General features: G+C 46.7%; 1 protein-coding gene across 1 annotated transcript; it reads left to right on the top strand.

Moving 5' to 3' along the window:
• Positions 1–13,660: 13,660 nt before the first annotated feature.
• On the top strand, positions 13,661–17,317 carry LOC123427879. Its single transcript, XM_045112017.1, has 7 exons — positions 13,661–13,785; positions 14,304–14,439; positions 15,082–15,172; positions 15,924–16,043; positions 16,140–16,262; positions 16,558–16,676; positions 16,766–17,317. Exons 1-6 carry the CDS (start codon positions 13,752–13,754, stop codon positions 16,642–16,644), a joined length of 591 nt encoding a protein of 196 aa, XP_044967952.1. The 5' UTR covers positions 13,661–13,751; the 3' UTR covers positions 16,645–16,676; positions 16,766–17,317.
• The last annotated feature ends 1,495 nt before the right edge of the window (positions 17,318–18,812 follow it).

The raw sequence follows: 18,812 nt of genomic DNA, 5'->3' as shown, positions 1-18,812 counted from the left end.
CTCGGATGACAGTCAACCACTCGGCCGTATGACTCACTCGGTCATGCAAATATCAACAGTCGGCAAGACATCTGTAGTGGGCTGACATTATGGCATCAATGCCCAATCTTGTAACATAAGAGGTGAGGAGGTGGCGCACTCTATATAAGCCACACCCCCTCCACATAGCTAGTGGCGATCTTCTTCTCCTCCTTCGGGCTCATTCTTTCCCTGGAGCTCTGGCTCTCTCTATACCATGTAACTCATGTTCATGACAGATAAAACAAAGCCTATCCGGAGCACGAGACGTAGGGTGTTATCTCCACTGTGAGAGGCCTGAACTCGCTAAAACCACCGTGTCACCCATGTGCATCTCGATATATCATGCTCCTTTATCCTACACCCTTTTTATTGTCGGAATCGTTACGACGATAGTTGGCGCCCACCGTGGGGCATGGCATCTATCGAGGCATGATGCACATGGTTATTTCTTCAATCATTGGCGTCGTCCGCCTCATGGCCGTCACGTGCGACCGCCGGCGTCGTCCGCCTCATCGCCGTCACACGCGGCCACCAGCGTCGTCCGCCTCATCGCCGTCACACGAGGCAGTCGGTGTCATCCGCCTCATCGTCTTCGTCTCCGACCGTCACGCCGTGCTCTATCGCATGCAGTACAGCGGTAGAGCACGACAACTGGCCCATCGTCCTGGTTCTTGGAGCGACGAGGCCCATATGCTTGCGCTTCGCCCGGCTTCGCGGGCGACGAAGGGCTGCTTCGACCGGCGCCCAGCTCCGGCTCCCCGAGCGGCGAAACACAACCACCAGTGCTCGTGTTGGCCTCGCCCTTGGCTGCGCTGCCTGCATCTCTGGCGCCTGGGCTATAGCCAACTACTCGTCGGCACCTCTCGGCTGCCGTCCTAGTCCTGTCAGACCGACAATTTTCGACGGAACAGAGCCCTCCTCCAAACCAACTGCCTCTATAACTCTGTCTCTCGTTTCAACTCACATCGCATGCAGATGTCGTCTTTAATTCTTGCTTAATTAACACTTACGTTTCCACTAACCATGCAACATTCTGGACCTAAGGCAAGTCCTTCAATGCTTAGGGACGTGGGACAAGCTTTTGAAGGAGTCAGCGCAAAAGCCAGGAAGGGCCACACCTCCACGCGGGCAACGTTTTCTTTCCCGGTCGCTGGCTGCTGGACATGGCCATTTTTTCCTCTAACCATGCAAGGTATGTGGGACACCTCCTCCTGAATTAGGTGCATGCACGTAAATGCGTTCAAGCACAGAAAATGGAAGGACGTGGCGTTCATAATATTTTGTGGGATGGACTGACCGTTTCGACAAGGTAATTGCCTCATTCAACGTCTCATCCGGTGAGCGTTACGTGCACTCAATTAATTGTGCATGCATACAAGCTTAACCGTCAATTATCATGTAACGTCATCATTGGCATGCGTTTATCATCTTCTATCATATATAACGAGACGTCTTTAATCGTTGCAAATTAGCATATGTACAGGACGCTTAATCCATCCAAAAATATTCACAGCTATGTTTGCTACTAATGGCCACTCGTCCGTCATCGTCTCCGAACAATAGTTTATTGAGACGGAATGTCCATTCGAGCTACTAACACGATGACAAACAGAAATTATTTCAGATGAATTTTGCATACAAATGACCAACATGCAGTGACTCGGTCGTCCTACATGCCGTCGCTCGATCGGACGCGTCGTCATCACTCGGCCGCTCTGCGTACCGTCGCTCAGTCGGACACGCATCGTCCGCACTCAGCCACCCCACGCGTGGTCGCTCAGTCGGACGCGTCGTCATCACTCGGCCGCCCTGCATGCCGTCACGCAGTCGGACGCGTCGTGAGCACTCGGTCGCCCGCGCGCCGCCCCTTAGTCGGATGTCTCGTCATCACTCGGCCGCCCTGCATGCTGTTACTCAGTCGGACGCGTCGTCAGCGCTCGGCCGCCCTGCGCGCCGTCCCTCACTCGGATCCGTCGTCAGCACTCGGTAGCTTCGCGCATCGCCAGTCAGCAAGACAAGCCATCCTCACTCGGCTGGAGATTCCTTCGTCACTCGGCAGCTCCGCGTGCCGCCACTCGATTGGACGCTCCTTCGTCACTCGGCAGCTTCGCGTGTCGTCACTCGGCTGGAGGCTCCTTCGTCACCTGGTTGCTCTGCGCGTCGTCACTCGGCCGCCCCGCGTGTCGCCACTCAGCTAGACTCGTCTTCATCGCTTGACCGCCCAACACATCGCCACTCAGCCGGATGTGTCTACTTCGCTCGACCGCCTCGCGCGTCGTCAGGCAGCTAAGTCATTTTTTCACAGACTGCATTCTATTAAATAATCGTTTCTACATTACCGAGTGTCGAGGAAGTCGCACATGACGTTCACTCGAAGGCCACGCCACCGAGTGTACCTCTGCACTTGGTTGTTTATTTTTATGTGGGAACACTTCACTTCCGCTTCGTTTTGGTCCAGTACTCAAACGAATTCAGTCGAATCCTTCACTTGCATAAGTATAGTCGGATCCTGCACAAGTACAACCACCTGGCACACCCAGTGGGTGTCTATGGGTGTTATTTACACAAACTATTTCAGAAAAGGTCAAATTACTTTGATAAATTTTCATGCTGGCTTGTGCTACTTTTCATACACAGGTTACGCGATCACTCACGCATCCGTGTGCCATCCTCGTCGCTACTCAGGCTCAGTCGCCGCAACAATCATTTGTACGTTTTCACGTGTACGGAAGCCCCTTCGATGACGTAGTGGACACGGCCGCCCCGCGTGCCGTCAGTGGGTCGGACGCCTCCTCGACATACATCACTTGGACGCCCCGCGCGTTGCCACTCAGTCAGACTCGTCTACCTCACTCGGATGCCCCACGCATCGCCACTCCGTGTGGCACGTCTTCATCACTCGGATGCCCCGCGCGCCACCGCTCGGCTTAGCTGCGATTCAGTATCGCCTAAGTTAAAACTACTACGAGTACGGACACGCTCCACACTCGGGAACTTAGCTGTGACTCTGTGTCGCCTAAGTTAAAATTACTCCGAGTACGGACACGCTCCACACTCGGGAACTTAGCTGTGACTCCGTGTCGCCTAAGTTAAAATTACTCCGAGTACGGACACGCTCCACACTCGGGAACTTAGCTGTGACTCCGTGTCGCCTAAGTTAAAATTACTCCGAGTACGGACACGCTCCACACTCGGGAACTTAGCTGCGACTCCGTATCGCCTAAGTTAAAACAACTCCGAGTACGGACACGCTCCACACTCGGGAACTTAGCTGCGACTCCGTATCGCCTAAGTTAAAACAACTCCGAGTACAGACACGCTCCATACTCGGGGGCTTAGCTGTGACTCCGTATCGCTTAAGTTAAAAACTACTCCGAGTACGGACACGCTCCACACTCGGGGACTTAGCTACGACTCCGTATCGTCTAAATTAAAACTACTATGAGTACGGACACGCTCCACACTCGGGAACTTAGCTGTGACTACGTGTCGCCTAAGTTAAAATTACTCCGAGTACGGACACGCTCCACACTCAGGAACTTAGCTGCGACTCCGTATCGCCTAAGTTAAAACAACTCCGAGTACGGACATGCTCCACATTCGGGGACTTAGCTGCGACTCCGTATCGCCTAAGTTAAAAACAACTCCGAGTGCGGACTGTTGGGGAACGTCACATGGGAAACAAAAAATTTCCTACGCGCACGAAGACCTATCATGGTGATGTCCATTTACGAGAGGGGATGTTCGATCTACGTACCCTTGTAGACCGCACAGCAGAAGCGTTAGTGAACGCGGTAGATGTAGTGAAACGTCCTCACGTCCCTCGATCCGCCCCGCGAACCGTCCCGGGATCAGTCCCACGATCTAGTGCCGAACGGACGGCACCTCCGCGTTCAGCACACGTACAACTCGACGATGATCTCGGCCTTCTTGATCCAACAAGAGAGACGGAGAGGTAGAAGAGTTCTCCGGCAGCACGACGGCGCTCCGGAGGTTGGTGGTGATCTAATCTCAGCAGGGCTCCGCCCGAGCTCCGCAGAAACGCGATCTAGAGGTAAAACCGTGGAGATATGTGGTCGGGCTGCCGTGGCAAAGTTGTATCAAATCAGCCCTAAAACCTCCGTATATATAGGGGGAAGAGGGGGAGCCTTGCCTTGGGGTCCAAGGACCCCCAAGGGGTTCGGCCGAGCCAAGGGGGGCAACACTCCCCTTCCAAACCGAGTCCAACTAGGTTTGGAAGGACGAGTCCTTCCCCCTTTTCCCACCTCTTCTCTTTTTTTTCTTTTCTCTTTGATTTTCTTCCTATGGCGCATAGGGCCTTCTTGGGCTGTCCCACCAGCCCACTAAGGGCTGGTGCGCCACCCCCAAGGCCTATGGGCTTCCCCGGGGTGGGTTGCCCCCCCGGTGAACTCCCGGAACCCATTCGTCATTCCCAGTACATTCCCGGTAACTCCGAAAACCTTCCGGTAATCAAATGAGGTCATCCTATATATCAATCTTCGTTTCCGGACCATTCCGGAAACCCTCGTCCATGATCTCATCTGGGACTCCGAACAACATTCGGTAACCAACCATATAACTCAAATACGCATAAAACAACGTCGAACCTTAAGTGTGCACACCCTGCGGGTTCGAGAACTATGTAGACATGACCCGAGAGACTCCTCGGTCAATATCCAATAGCGGGACCTGGATGCCCATATTGGATCCTACATATTCTACGAAGATCTTATCGTTTGAACCTCAGTGCCAAGGATTCATATAATCCCGTATGTCATTCCCTTTGTCCTTCGGTATGTTACTTGCCCGAGATTCGATCATCAGTATCCGCATACCTATTTCAATCTCATTTACCGCCAAGTCTCTTTACTCGTTCCGTAATACAAGATCCCGCAACTTACACTAAGTCACATTGCTTGCAAGGCTTGTGTGTGATGTTGTATTACCGAGTGGGCCCCGAGATACCTCTCCGTCACACGGAGTGACAAATCCCAGTCTCGATCCATACTAACTCAACTAACACCTTCGGAGATACCTATAGAACATCTTTATAGTCACCCTTTTACGTTGCGACGTTTGATACACACAAAGCATTCCTCCGGTGTCAGTGAATTATATGATCTCATGGTCATAGGAACAAATACTTGACACGCAGAAAACAGTAGCAACAAAATGACACGATCAACATGCTACGTCTATTAGTTTGTGTCTAGTCCATCACATGATTCTCCTAATGATGTGATCCCGTTATCAAGTAACAACACTTGCCTATGGCCAGGAAACCTTGGCCATCTTTGATCAACGAGCTAGTCAACTAGAGGCTTACTAGGGACAGTGTTTTGTCTATGTATCCACACAAGTATTGTGTTTCCAATCAATACAATTATAGCATGGATAATAAACGATTATCATGAACAAAGAAATATAATAATAACTAATTTATTATTGCCTCTAGGGCATATTTCCAACAGTCTCCCACTTGCACTAGAGTCAATAATCTAGTTCACATGACCATGTGATTCCAACGAATCCAACACCCATATAGTTATGGGGTCTGCTCACGTCTTGCTCATGAGAGAGGTTTTAGTCAACGGTTCTGAAATTTTCAGATCCGTGTGTTCTTTACAAATCTTTATGTCATCTTATAGATGCTGCTACTATGTGCTATTCGGAAATACTCCAAATATCTACTCTACTATACGAATCCGTTTCACTACTCATAGTTATTCGGATTAGTGTCAAAGCTTACATCGACGTAACCCTTTAAGACGAACTCTTTAACCACCTCCATAATCGAGAAAAATTCCTTAGTCCATCAGTTACTAAGGATAAATTTTGACCGCTGCTAGTGATTCAATCATGGATCACTCTCTGTACTTCTCAATAGACTTGCTGCAAGGCACACATGAGGTGCGGTACTCAGCATGGCATACTTTAGAGTCTACGACTAAGGCATAGAAGACGACCTTCGTCTATTCTCTTTATCCTGCCGTGGTCGGGTTTTGAGTCTTACTCAAATTCACACCTTACAATGCAACCAAGAACTCCTTCTTTGCTGATCTATTTTGAACTCCTTCAAAACTTGTCAAGGCATGCATCTTGTTGAAACTTCCATTAAGCGCTTTCGATCTATCTCCATAGATCTTTGATGCTCAACGTTCAAGTAGCTCAATCCAGGTATTCCTTTGAAAACTCCTTTCAAACAACCTTGTATGCTTTACAGAAATTCCACGTTACTTCTGATCCACAATATGTCAACCACATATACTTATCATAAATTCTATAGTGCTCCCACTCACTTCTTTGGAAAAACAAGTTTCTCATAAACCTCGTACAAACCCAAAATCCTTGATCATCTCATCAAAGTGTATATTCCAACTCCGAGATGCTTGCACCAGTCCATTGAAGGATCAATGGAGCTTGCATACTTGCTAGTATCTTCAGGATCGACAAAACCTCCTGGTTGTATCACATACAATGTTTGCTCAAGGAAACCGTCGAGAAAACAATGTTTTGACATCCTACGTGCAATATTTCACAAATAATGCAACAACTACTAACATAATTCTAACAGACTTTTAGCATCGCTACGAGTGAGAAAGTCTCATCATAGTCAACTGTTTGATCTTGTCGGAAACATCTTTGCGACAAGTCGAGCTTTTCTTAATAGTGACTTATCACCGTCATCGTCTGTCTTCCTTTTAAAGATCCATCTTTACTCAATAGTCCTATGACCATCAAGTAGTTCTTCCAAACTCTACACTTTGTTTTGATACATGGATCCTCTCTCGGATTTCATGGCCTCCAGCCATTTGTCAGAATCCGGGCCCACCATTGCTTTCTCCATAACTCGTAGGTTCACTGTTGCTCAACAAGATGACCTCCAAGATAGGGTTACCGTACCACTCTGCAGTAGTACGCGACCTTGTCAACCTACGAGGCTTGTAGTAACTTGATCCGATGTTCGATGATCACCATCATCAGTTTTCACTTCAATTGGTGTAGGCGCCACAGGAACAACTTCCTGCGCCCTGCTACACACTGGTCGAAGTGATGGTTCAATAACCTCATCAAGTTCTACCACCCTCCCACTCAATTCTTTCGAGAGAAACCTTTCCTCGAGAAAGGATCCGTTTCTAGAAACAAACACTTTGCTTTCGGATCTGAGATAGGAGATGTACCCAGCTGTTTTGGATATCCTATGAAGATGCATTTATCCGCCTTGGGTTCGAGCTTAGAAGACTGAAACTTTTTCGCATAAGTGTCGAAACCCCAAACTTTCAAGAAACGACAGTTTAGATTTCTCTAAACCTCAGTCTATACTGTGTCATCTCAACGGAAATACGTGGTGCCCTATTTAAAGTGAATGTGGTTGTCTCTAATGCTTAACCCATAAACGATAGTGGTAATTCGATAAGAGACATCATAACATGCACCATACCAAATAGTGTGTGGCTATGACGTTCAGACACATCATCACACTATGATGTTCTAGGTGGCATGAACCGCGAAACAATTTCCACATTGTCTTAACTGCGTACCAAAACTCGTAACTCAGATATTCATTTCTATGATCATACCGTAGACAGTTTATCCTCTTGTTACGACGAACTTCACTCCGAAACAGAATTGAACTTTTCAATATTTCAGACTTGTGATTCATTAAGCAAATACTCTAGTATCTACTCAAATCGTCATTAAAGTAAGAACATAATGATATCCACTGTGTGCCTCAGCACCCATTGGACTGCATACATCAAAATGTATCACTTCCAACAAGTTACTATCTTATTTCATCTCAATGAAAACAAGGCCTTGCTCATGTGGTATGATTTGCATGTCACTAGTGATTCAAAATCAAGTGAGTATAAAGATCCATCAGCATGGAGCCTCTTCATGTAATTTATACCAACATGACTCAAGCGGCAGTGCCACAAGTAAGTGGTACTATCATCATTACCTCGTATCTTTTGGCACCAATATCATGAACATGTGTAACACTACGATCGAGATTCAATAAACCATTGAAGGTGATTATTCAAGAAAATAGAGTAACCATTATTCTCTTTAAATGAATAATCGTATTGCAATAAACACAATCAAATCATGTTCATGCTTAACGCAAGCACCAAATAACAATTATTTAGGTTTAACACCAATCCCGATGATAGAGGGAGCGTGCGACGTTTGATCATATCAACCTTGGAAACACTTCCAACACGTATCGTCATCTCTCCTTTAGCTAGTCTCCGTTTATTCCGTAGCTTTCATTTCGTGTTACTAATCACTTAGCAACCAAACCGGTATCCAATACCCTCGTGCTACTAGGAGTACTAGTAAAGTACACATCAACATCATGTATATCAAATATACTTCTTTCGACTTTTGCCAGCCTTCTTATCTACCAAGTATCTAGGGTTGCTCCACCTCAGTGACTGTTCCCCTCATTATAGAAGCACTTAGTCTCGGGTTTGGGTTTAATCTTGGGTCTCTTCATTAGTGCAGCAACTGTTTTGCCGTTTCACGAAGTATCCCTTCTAGACCTTGCCTTTCTTGAAATTTAGTGGTTTTACAAACCATCAACTATTGATGCTCCTTCTTGATTTCTACTTTCACAATGTCAAACATCGCGAATCGCTCAAGGATCATTGCATCTATCCTTGATATGTTATAGTTCATCACGAAGCTCTCACAGCTTGGTGGCAGTGACTTTGGAGAACCATCACTATCTCATCTGAAAGATTAACTCCCACTTGATTCAAGTGATTGTCGTACTCAGACAATCTGAGCACACGCTCAACGATTGAGCTTTTCTCCTTTACTTTGTGGACAAAGAATCTTGTCGGAGGTCTCGTACCTCTCAACAAGGGCACGAGCATGAAATCACAATTTCATCTCTTTAGAACATCACTTATGTTCCGTGACGTTTCAAAACGTCTTCGGTGCCTTGCTTCTAAGCCATTAAGTATTTTGCACTGAACTATCGTGTAGTCATCAGAAACGTGTATGTCGGATGTTCACAGCATCCACAGACGACGCTCGAGGTGCAGCACACCGAGTGGTGCATTAAGGACATAAGCCTTCTGCGCAGCAACGAGGAGTCCTTCCCCCTTTTCCCACCTCTTCTCTTTTTTTTTCTCTTTGATTTTCTTCCTATGGCGCATAGGGCCTTCCTGGGCTGTCCCACCAGCCCACTAAGGGCTGGTGCGCCACCCCCAAGGCCTATGGGCTTCCCCGGGGTGGGTTGCCGCCCCCCCCGGTGAACTCCCGGAACCCATTCGGCATTCCCGGTACATTCCCGGTAACTCCGAAAACCTTCCGGTAATCAAACGAGGTCATCCTATATATCAATCTTCGTTTCCGGACCATTACGGAAACCCTCGTGACGTCCGTGATCTCATTCGGGACTCCGAACAACATTCGGTAACCAACCATATAACTCAAATACGCATAAAACAACGTCGAACCTTAAGTGTGCAGACCCTGCGGGTTCGAGAACTATGTAGACATGACCCGAGAGACTCCTCGGTCAATATCCAATAGCGGGACGTGGATGCCCATATTGGATCCTACATATTCTACAAAGATCTTATCGTTTGAACCTCAGTGCCAAGGATTCATATAATCCCGTATGTCATTCCCTTTGTCCTTCGGTATGTTACTTGCCCGAGATTCGATCGTCAGTATCCGCATACCTATTTCAATCTCGTTTACCGGCAAGTCTCTTTACTCGTTCCGTAATACAAGATCCCACAACTTACACTAAGTCACATTGCTTGCAAGGCTTGTGTGTGATGTTGTATTACCGAGTAGGCCCCGAGATACCTCTCTGTCACACGGAGTGACAAATCCCAGTCTCGATCCATACTAACTCAACTAACACCTTCGGAGATACCTCTAGAGCATCTTTATAGTCACCCAGTTACGTTGCGACGTTTGATACACACAAAGCATTCCCCCGGTGTCAGTGAGTTATATGATCTCATGGTCATAGGAACAAATACTTGACACACAGAAAACAGTAGCAACAAAATGACACGATCAACATGCTACGTCTATTAGTTTGGGTCTAGTCCATCACATGATTCTCCTAATGATGTGATCTCGTTATCAAGTAACAACACTTGCCTATGGCCAGGAAACCTTGGCCATCTTTGATCAACGAGCTAGTCAACTAGAGGCTTACTAGGGACAGTGTTTTGTCTATGTATCCACACAAGTATTGTGTTTCCAATCAATACAATTATAGCATGGATAATAAACGATTATCATGAACAAAGAAATATAACAATAACTAATTTATTATTGCCTCTAGGGCATATTTCCAACACGGACATGCTCCACACTTGAGGACTTAGTTGCGACTCCGTATCGCCTAAGTTAAGAACAACTCTGAGTGCGGACATGCTCCGCACTCGGGGGCTTAGTTGCGACTCTGTATCGCCTAAGTTAAAACAACTCCGAGTACGGACACGCTCCACACTCGGGAGCTTAGCTGCGGCTCCATATCGCCTAAGTTAAAAACTACTCCGAGTACAGACACGCTCCACACTCGGAACTTAGCTGCGACCCCGTATCGCCTAAGTTAAAAACAACTCTTAGAGACTTGACTTTGATCTAGAAATCATATAATGCAGATACAACAAACATTCAACATGACGAGCATTGGATGACTTAAACCCTCTGCCGGACTCATCTAGTCCGACAGAGGCTCGGGGACTACACCCAGTGGGTGCACTTAGCGTGCCCCCACTAGAATAGGAATACAAAAAAGAAACATTCTGCTTGGTCAGGTCCACCAACAACATCCAAGTTCAACAGATTCCAACCGACTACCAGCAGTCAGTCAGAGTCTCAAGATCCTGTTGGTCACTCAGATCTACTTCAATTCTTAAGTTCACTCGGACGTACAACTCAGCGGACTCGATCAGGGAGAATGATGAAGACTTCAATCAACGCATAATTTTGCAAGGCCCTGAAGCACGTTCAAGTTCAGTCTGCTGCTACAAGATTTACATCGACACCTTCACCACTCGGACCCTGATCCTTTCGGGGGCTAATGACGAGGATATAGCCCTAGGGTAGGGTCATAGGTCTGACCAATACGTCCTACCCAAGGGCACCTCATTATTAGTTTAAGGACTACAAGGAAAATTCCTACTGGATCGTGACAACATCTAATCCACTCGGTACGGATCCACTCAGACAAGTACATTCCATCCACTCGGATGACAGTCAACCACTCGACCGTATGACTCACTCGGTCATGCAAATACCAACAGTCGGCAAGACATCTGTAGTGGGCTGACATTATGGCATCAATGCCCCATCTTGTAACATAAGAGGTGAGGAGGTGGCACACTCTATATAAGCCACACCCCTCCACGTAGCTAGTGGCGATTTTCTTCTCCTCCTTTGGGCTCATTCTTTCCCTGGAGCTCTGGCTCTCTCTATACCATGTAACTCATGTTCATGACAGATAAAACAAAGCCTATCCGGAGCACGAGACGTAGGGTTGTTATCTTCACTGTGAGAGGCCTCAACTCGCTAAAACCACCGTGTCACCCATGTGCATCTCGATATATCATGCTCCTTTATCCTACACCCTTTTTATTGTCGGAATCGTTACCACGACACCCCCTAACAAAATGATTTTTCTACTATAATAATGGTTGTTGTAACTAATTTTTTTTTACTTTATATGAACTTTGTCCCCTTCATGAACAAACTTGCCCCCCTATGCTTGCATGTTTGCTTCGTCCCTGCTTTCATCTAGGCGTCACATAATATAGTGTGACTCCTTTCACCTAGACACCACACAATCAGGAGTGTGGCCCCGGATGCCACGTTGGCCAGATGTGTAACGTCCTTACGCCAGACGTTACACAGTGTAGTGTGATACCTGACTGTCGGACGCCACACAAAAAGATTAGGCACGTGAATTTCTTTCGAGCACAACTTACTTTGTGAATTAATTATGTCTATAGATCAATCGTGTCCATTTTGACAAGATGTGATGCAAGTTCGTACCATGAACTGACAATGAAGAAGGCAGGCTTGAAAATGCAAGGAGTATGTGTATGCGTGCGAGAGAATTCAGAGAACTGAGGACGGCTTCATCTCATGATAATGGTTATATAATCATACCTCCCCTTCTTGTTGAGATAGCACTTGGCCATGGCAGATGATGACGTTGGCCGCCGGGATTGTTCCCTCCGTTGCCGCCTTGGACGACGAGGACTAGCAAATTAGACATGATCATGTATGGAGTACAAAGTATCTATACCTCTATCTTTATACCTAATAATAAAGCAGCTATTGCTTTCGTCGAAAAACCCACTGCGGCATTTTTATAAAAAATCTTCTGTAATTTTTGTTATTCAGCCCGTGCTTCATCATTTATCTGCAACACAAAAGGAAAAACGATTCGCTGCAAAAATTATATCCGTACGCAACGCCTCCTCCCGTCGACCCTGGGCCACCCTGCCTGTGCCTAGGCCGCCGCCACACCAGTCGCCACTGCGGCCGACCTCAACCGCCACCGCTGCCGATCTCAACCCACCCGCCTCCGCGGTCGTACCTCTCCCCGCTCACTGTCCCCGTTGCGGCTCTCGAGCGCATCGCGTCGACCCTGGTCCACCCTGGCCTATGCCCAGACCGCTGCCACACCACTCGCCGCCGCAGCCGATCTCAACCACCACTGTTGTCGATCTCAACCCACCCGCCTCCACGACCGTACCTCTGCCCACTTGCTGCCATCGTTTCGGCGCTCGAGCACAGCTTCTGGATCAAATCAACGCGACAGCTACAGTGACTGGGATGATGCGTCTGCTCGATGCAGAACGGCGACGGCGCGCGGATAAGGTGCGGCGAAGCGAAGTACTTGCAGGTGGAGGCGGGCCTCCATGGCTCACACGGGGAACTCCGAGGTTATGGCGCGGCAACGGCGACTCCTTATGGCCAGATAGAGGCGCCTAACCCTTGCTCCCCTCATCGTATCGGCAGGAACTCATCATCTGGTGAGATCCCCTCCCCATGCCTCCAACCGTGTGCCAAGCACCGGCAAGAAATTTTGTTTTGTGGGGATTTGTTTGCTGATGAATGAATGTATTGAATGTAAGATTGTCTTGTTGTAGAGACAGAGAATGGAAAACCACCTTCAGTTTGTCATCTGATCCCACATTCTGTACCCCATGAGTGAAATAAGATAACAATCCATTGATCAATTCACGTAGCCTCTTTGTTTTGCTTTGCTTATCCCGTTCAATTTCTCATCATGGTCGAATTAACAATGGACGGGTTGATTTCTTAACAAAATAGGATATGACTGACTACATTAGTTAGTTAGCTTATTATTTTAATAAATTAAAATGCGTGTGGTATTTTTTTCTCACGTTGCAACGCACGGGCCCTTTTGCTAGTTAAAAAAAAAGAACAAACGTACCCTCAAGCCCCTCGGAGCCAAAAAAAAAAAACAAATGTTCTTTTTAGCATCACCAAAAAGAACGTAAGCTTTTCCTAGGCCCAATTAGCTTCGTAGCCTATTCGAGCCCAACTGCTCGTAGAAAAATGCAAGAGCCCAACACCATTCGCCAAGAGATAGATCCCCCGCTCTGATCCTGCCACGTGTCCACCCCGCTCTGCTGGAAGCCGGCGGAGTTCATCGGCTCCTCTGCAGAGGCCGTTCCCCTCTCATTTCTTCCGCACCTACCTCTATCTGCTCGGCGGCGATGGCTGCTCCCTCCGCCGCCCTCTCCATATCCGGTGAGCCACTCCTCAGCTCCTCAAGCCTCGTTTCTTCGACCATGGCTTCGGTACTTTCTTCTTGGAAACGTATTGGCTTATGAGAATCAGATGCGTGTCAATTGGCCACCGTAAATTCACTAGAGTTAGTGGACCAAGGAGATTTGCACCTTACTTGTTCTATATGCTAAGGGCCTAGGAGCAGATGTACTATTAATTTTGGATCTGTATTGCGGCGTGGTTGCACAATGAACTGCCGCTTCTGCTGCTTGCAGTGCCACTTATGGTGTGGTCAGAGTAACTGAGTAACACTGTAGTATCTTGTTTAGTGTGGATTTTACAGATGGTTATCCTTTATGTAAATAAGATATGGAGATCCAATTTCTTGTATCTTAGGAACTCATGGAGCGCTTGTTCTTGCCTGGTGTATAAGTGGAGCTTGGCATCTTAGTATTTTTATGCATTCTGTAGAAGTTCTTAGTACCCAGTTGCCACTCAGTTGTTTTCTGAGAGTTTTATTTCCTTCTGTTCTGTCACAGGTGTGGCGCATACCAGTCCATTTGGCTGCAGGCCGAAGAAGCTGATCTTAAACAGAAATTACTTGCAGCTTGCAGTTCCCTCAAATTCCCAAAATGCAAATCATTATGGAAAGTTAACCGTCTGCAGAGCAGAAAGGTCTTGTTTACAATGTGTTACTTGATTATTTATGTTCTTCTTACGGTTGACTAATCGCATATGAAGCACCAAAAGTTTTTGAAGTCATCGAGCATAGGCAGCTTCTCCCAGTTTTCATCTATATTACATTGTGTCGTGGTAGACAACGAGTAGCCTGGTTCATTTAGTCTTGTATAGCTCAAGTTACATCTGAGATGACTGGTAATCATAAATCTTTGTTCATGTTCTGCTCCAGTTGCATATGAATTGAGCACCCGCACACAGAAATGGAGCTATAATATTTTGAATTTACAATTCATATCACTATATCAGGCTGAAAATGGTTTGCCCTGTAGACAGCATGCCTGCATTTTGGTGTAGAAACACATTTTTTGTTGAAAGTGCTTGTTGAGATTCTTTTCAAGTAGGGGGTATCGGTTACATTTTAACACAAGTGGTGGAGGACATATTCCCCAATGGCATCTTCTTTCTGCACCTTGAGTTTGGAGTGTCATCTTCACCGATGACATCTTCTGGTATTTCGGTTTGGACAGAGCTTTGCTATGTTTTGATATCTTGTAGTCATTACAGTACCGTGATATGTTTTCTCCCGCATGCTGTATGCTTTTCTGAAATTTTGCCTTCTGTGATGTGATTTCGCAGTGAAGATTCTAAAGGCGGGGGAGGATTCTTGACTGGATTTCTTATAGGGGGAGCAGTCTTTGGAACACTGGGTTATGTCTTTGCTCCTCAGGTATTATCGAACCTTTGGACTATTCTTCATTGTCACGTGTGCAACTTCAGAAAGGGAATATAGAACCATCATGCATTAATTAACAATGCTCTGACTAGCAAATAGTAGAAGTTACAGCATCTGGTGTCCTACAGAAGAACAAACAAAAAAGTTGTGATCTCAACAAGCTCAAAGTCCACATGTAATACTGGAACTCTTAACCAAGCATGATGCAAGTTTCTGTATATACGTGGTACACATTAATTTTAGTCTAGATGCTTGTTATGGTCTTGAGCGGAAGTAAAGAAAAATAGGAATGAGAAGGAGCAGGTTAGCACTTGTGCACTGTTGTGGCGTTCTGCAGAGGCCAGGTGTGTCCCTGCCGCCGCAAGAGAAAGGGAGGGAAGGAACACGGGTGATCTTTCCAGATCTTGCTTCCCCTATTTGATTATTCAACCCCTCACATACCAGGCTGCAAGTAAGAAGTAATGAAGAAAACCTAAAATCCAACTAATTTAATATGTCTTGGCCTGATTCAAATATTTGAAAATCCAACTCCTAGCTTAATGGGCAAGGGAAAGGAGTCCTAGTTCTCTAGTAATCCGCATCAGTTGCTGCTTCTGTCTCTGATGCCAGGTTAACGCTTGGTAGACAGGTGTATGACTGGCCCAGTGGCCCTGGTCCCATGCTCCAGTCTGTTATCTACTTGGCTTGTTCTATTGGCAATTTTCCATCGGAGGACTTTTATTAACAACTTAACCTCCTTGAGCAGATCAGCAAAACTTTAGATACATTGCTGAATGACGATGAGCAAGATGGTAAGCCTGACGAGCAAGGCTTCCAAAGTGTACCAAGGCCACGTAATGCTCAATACTATGATGAAGGTTTAGAGGTAAGGAGCCAAATGCAGTGACATATTTCCAGACTTCTGTATGTGAAAGATTAAAAGGTATTATTTTGACAACCAAATATCTGTGGATTTGTCCAGAAAACTCGTCAGACACTGGGTGACAAGATAAGCCAACTGAACCTTGCGATTGACAAAGCTGCCGCCCGATTGAAGCGTGTCACTGGCAGTGTCGAAAAAGAGGCTGTTAAAGATGAAACCGAAGTAGAACCATTATAGAACCTTTACAGTGCTATATTTTCTGTATAATATGTAAATTAATATTTCTTTGCAAACAAAGTGCTTTCGCTTGCACTTTGTACTCTCAAATGTACAAGTTAATGTAAAGGCTCTTCAAATGATACTAGTTGAAATTTAAAATTTACACATAGTCTATGCTAGTGCTGGAAGTATGAATCAATGAAATTCAGTTTTAAATTTGTTCAATGTTATTGCTTATGAGTGCTATTTTGTTAAGTTGCTGTATGAAAATTAATAGAATTTTCACTTAACTTTGCAGATTGAAATGTCAACACTGGATGATAATGGAGTTTTGGAGGAAAACTTGAGTGAACAGGGTTTTGTGCAAGGAGAAAGTGCAATATAATGATCATATCGTGTGAGTAGCAGCATTGCCAGGTGAGTCACTGACCCTGGAATTCATATAGTGCAGACATCTGAATCGAAAACTGTAGTCAACGATGAACCTTAAGGAACTGAAACTACAGGTAATATTTCGGCGGGCAAGCTGATGGCACTCTATTCAACTAACGGGCACAGCCAAAATGATTGCAACTAGGTCCTTGGAGATTTTTCCCGTGTTCAGCTGTTGTTGCTGTAGTTCTGTATACTCTTCACCGCATCAGCTCCAAAACTTATATGAAAATTGATTGATTTAGAACCGGTGGTCTAATCAGTTGAGTGGCATGTGATTCTTTGAATCTATTGTGTACTACTCCATCCGTCCCAAAATAAGTGTCTTAACTTTGTGCTAACTCTAATGCAAATTTGTACTAAGTTTGAGACAATTATTTTGGGACGGAGGGAGTAGTACTTACTAGTAGTAGGCAATGGTCTGCGTGTTTTAAACTGTCTGAGAAGAAATCAACTGATGGCATCAGAATGATATCAACTAGAAATTCCATTTCCTTGGACATTTTCTTGGTGTTCAAGATGTATTGTTGTATACTCCGCTGCTGCGTCAGCTCCAAAACTTCCATGGAGATTGTAAAATTTAGAATTGGTGGCCAAAATAGCTGTGTGGCGTATGATTAACTGAATCCACTGTGTACTGTACCAGTAACCTTGGTAGGATTGTCCGGAACGAATGATGAAAATTTGACATCTAGAGTTCAGTATATGTGGATTAGCGGTTTGGACCTGCATTAGGTAGATGAGTTGGGTTCTACTCCCTCCGTTCCTAAATATAAGACCTTTTAGAGATTTCATTATGAACTACATACGGATGTATAAAGACACATTTTAGAGTGTAGAGTCATTTATTTTTCTTCGTATGTAGTCTATAGTGAAATCTCTAAAAGGTCTTATATTTAGGAACAGAGGGAGTAATTTGCATATGATTTGCAATCCTTTGTGTTGTAGCTAGTGTTGCTTCATACATGTTGTGTCTGAATTTGGTATCCCCTATAATGAAACCAACATGAAAATCTGCAAGTTTGTCGATGCAATGTAATGTCACTTCATCGTAGATTAAGAAAACCAAAACAAATTGAAAAAATCCATGGACTACTTTGGCCTCTAGATGGGCATCCTGAGACAGAACTCCTCGGTGTCACATCTTAACTGTCGGGAAAATATATACCCCCTAAACCCTGCCGGCGAAAATGACAAGATGGTGATTGAAATCAAATCTGTGATCAATCGAGGCGCCGAAGCCCATATATATATTATACGACCTGGTATATATTTTGTACTTTGCACCCTTTTTTCTTCCCCTCTCGTCGTCGTCTCCAGTTTGGAGGCTTTGTCGTTGTCGGGTAATCTTATGCCATTATTCATTCGATGCAAAAATGACTCGAACTCGAAGACGAATAAAGAATCACACGTCACGAAGCAACTAGCAAAACGCGGGCACGTCCCTCCCGTTCACGGCCACCCGAGGCGCAGCTCCAGGTCAATGTCCGAGTCGTTCTCGTCGTCGCTCTGCTGGCACCGGTGGCCGTGCGCCATTGCCAGGGGCGTGGAGAGCAGCATGTCGCCGGTGGGGATGAACACGGCCCGCGCGCCGGCGGCGTTGGAGTTGAGGACCGGGTACAGCAGCGCATACTCGGTCGTCGCCGAGGGGGCGGCGGGCGCCTCGGCCGCCGACGCCGCGCCCAGCTGCGCGGCCGCCGCGCCGAACTGGCCGCGCAGCTTGGCGCGGTCGCGGCGGTGCACGTTCATGTGCCCGCCCAGCGCCTGCGCGGACCGGAACTCGCGGCGGCAGAACGCGCACGTGTACGAGCGCGGCGGCCACGCGCCCCCGCCCATGCCGTCGGCGTCGTCCGCGGCGGTCGCGTCGTCGTGCGCGGGGCGCGGCGTCGCCGGCCAGCCCCAGAGCACGGCGGCGGGCTTGAGGCCGTGCTGCAGCAGGCGCTGCTGCTTCAGGAAGTTGTGCAGGGTAATGTGCTTCGTCGGCTCGGTGCTGCTCGCAGGCGCCATATATCCCCGGCCGGTTATAGCTTAGCTCAGCTCCCGTGTCAGCTTGAGGTGTTTGCTCCCGTGGACTGACGGGACATTGGTGTGGTTTCGTCCCCGGGCATTTATACAGCTAGT

This window comes from Hordeum vulgare, chromosome 2H, assembly GCF_904849725.1.
Source record: "Hordeum vulgare subsp. vulgare chromosome 2H, MorexV3_pseudomolecules_assembly, whole genome shotgun sequence".
Classification (NCBI taxonomy): domain Eukaryota; kingdom Viridiplantae; phylum Streptophyta; class Magnoliopsida; order Poales; family Poaceae; genus Hordeum; species Hordeum vulgare.
This window is presented reverse-complemented; position numbering and strand designations above follow the sequence as displayed.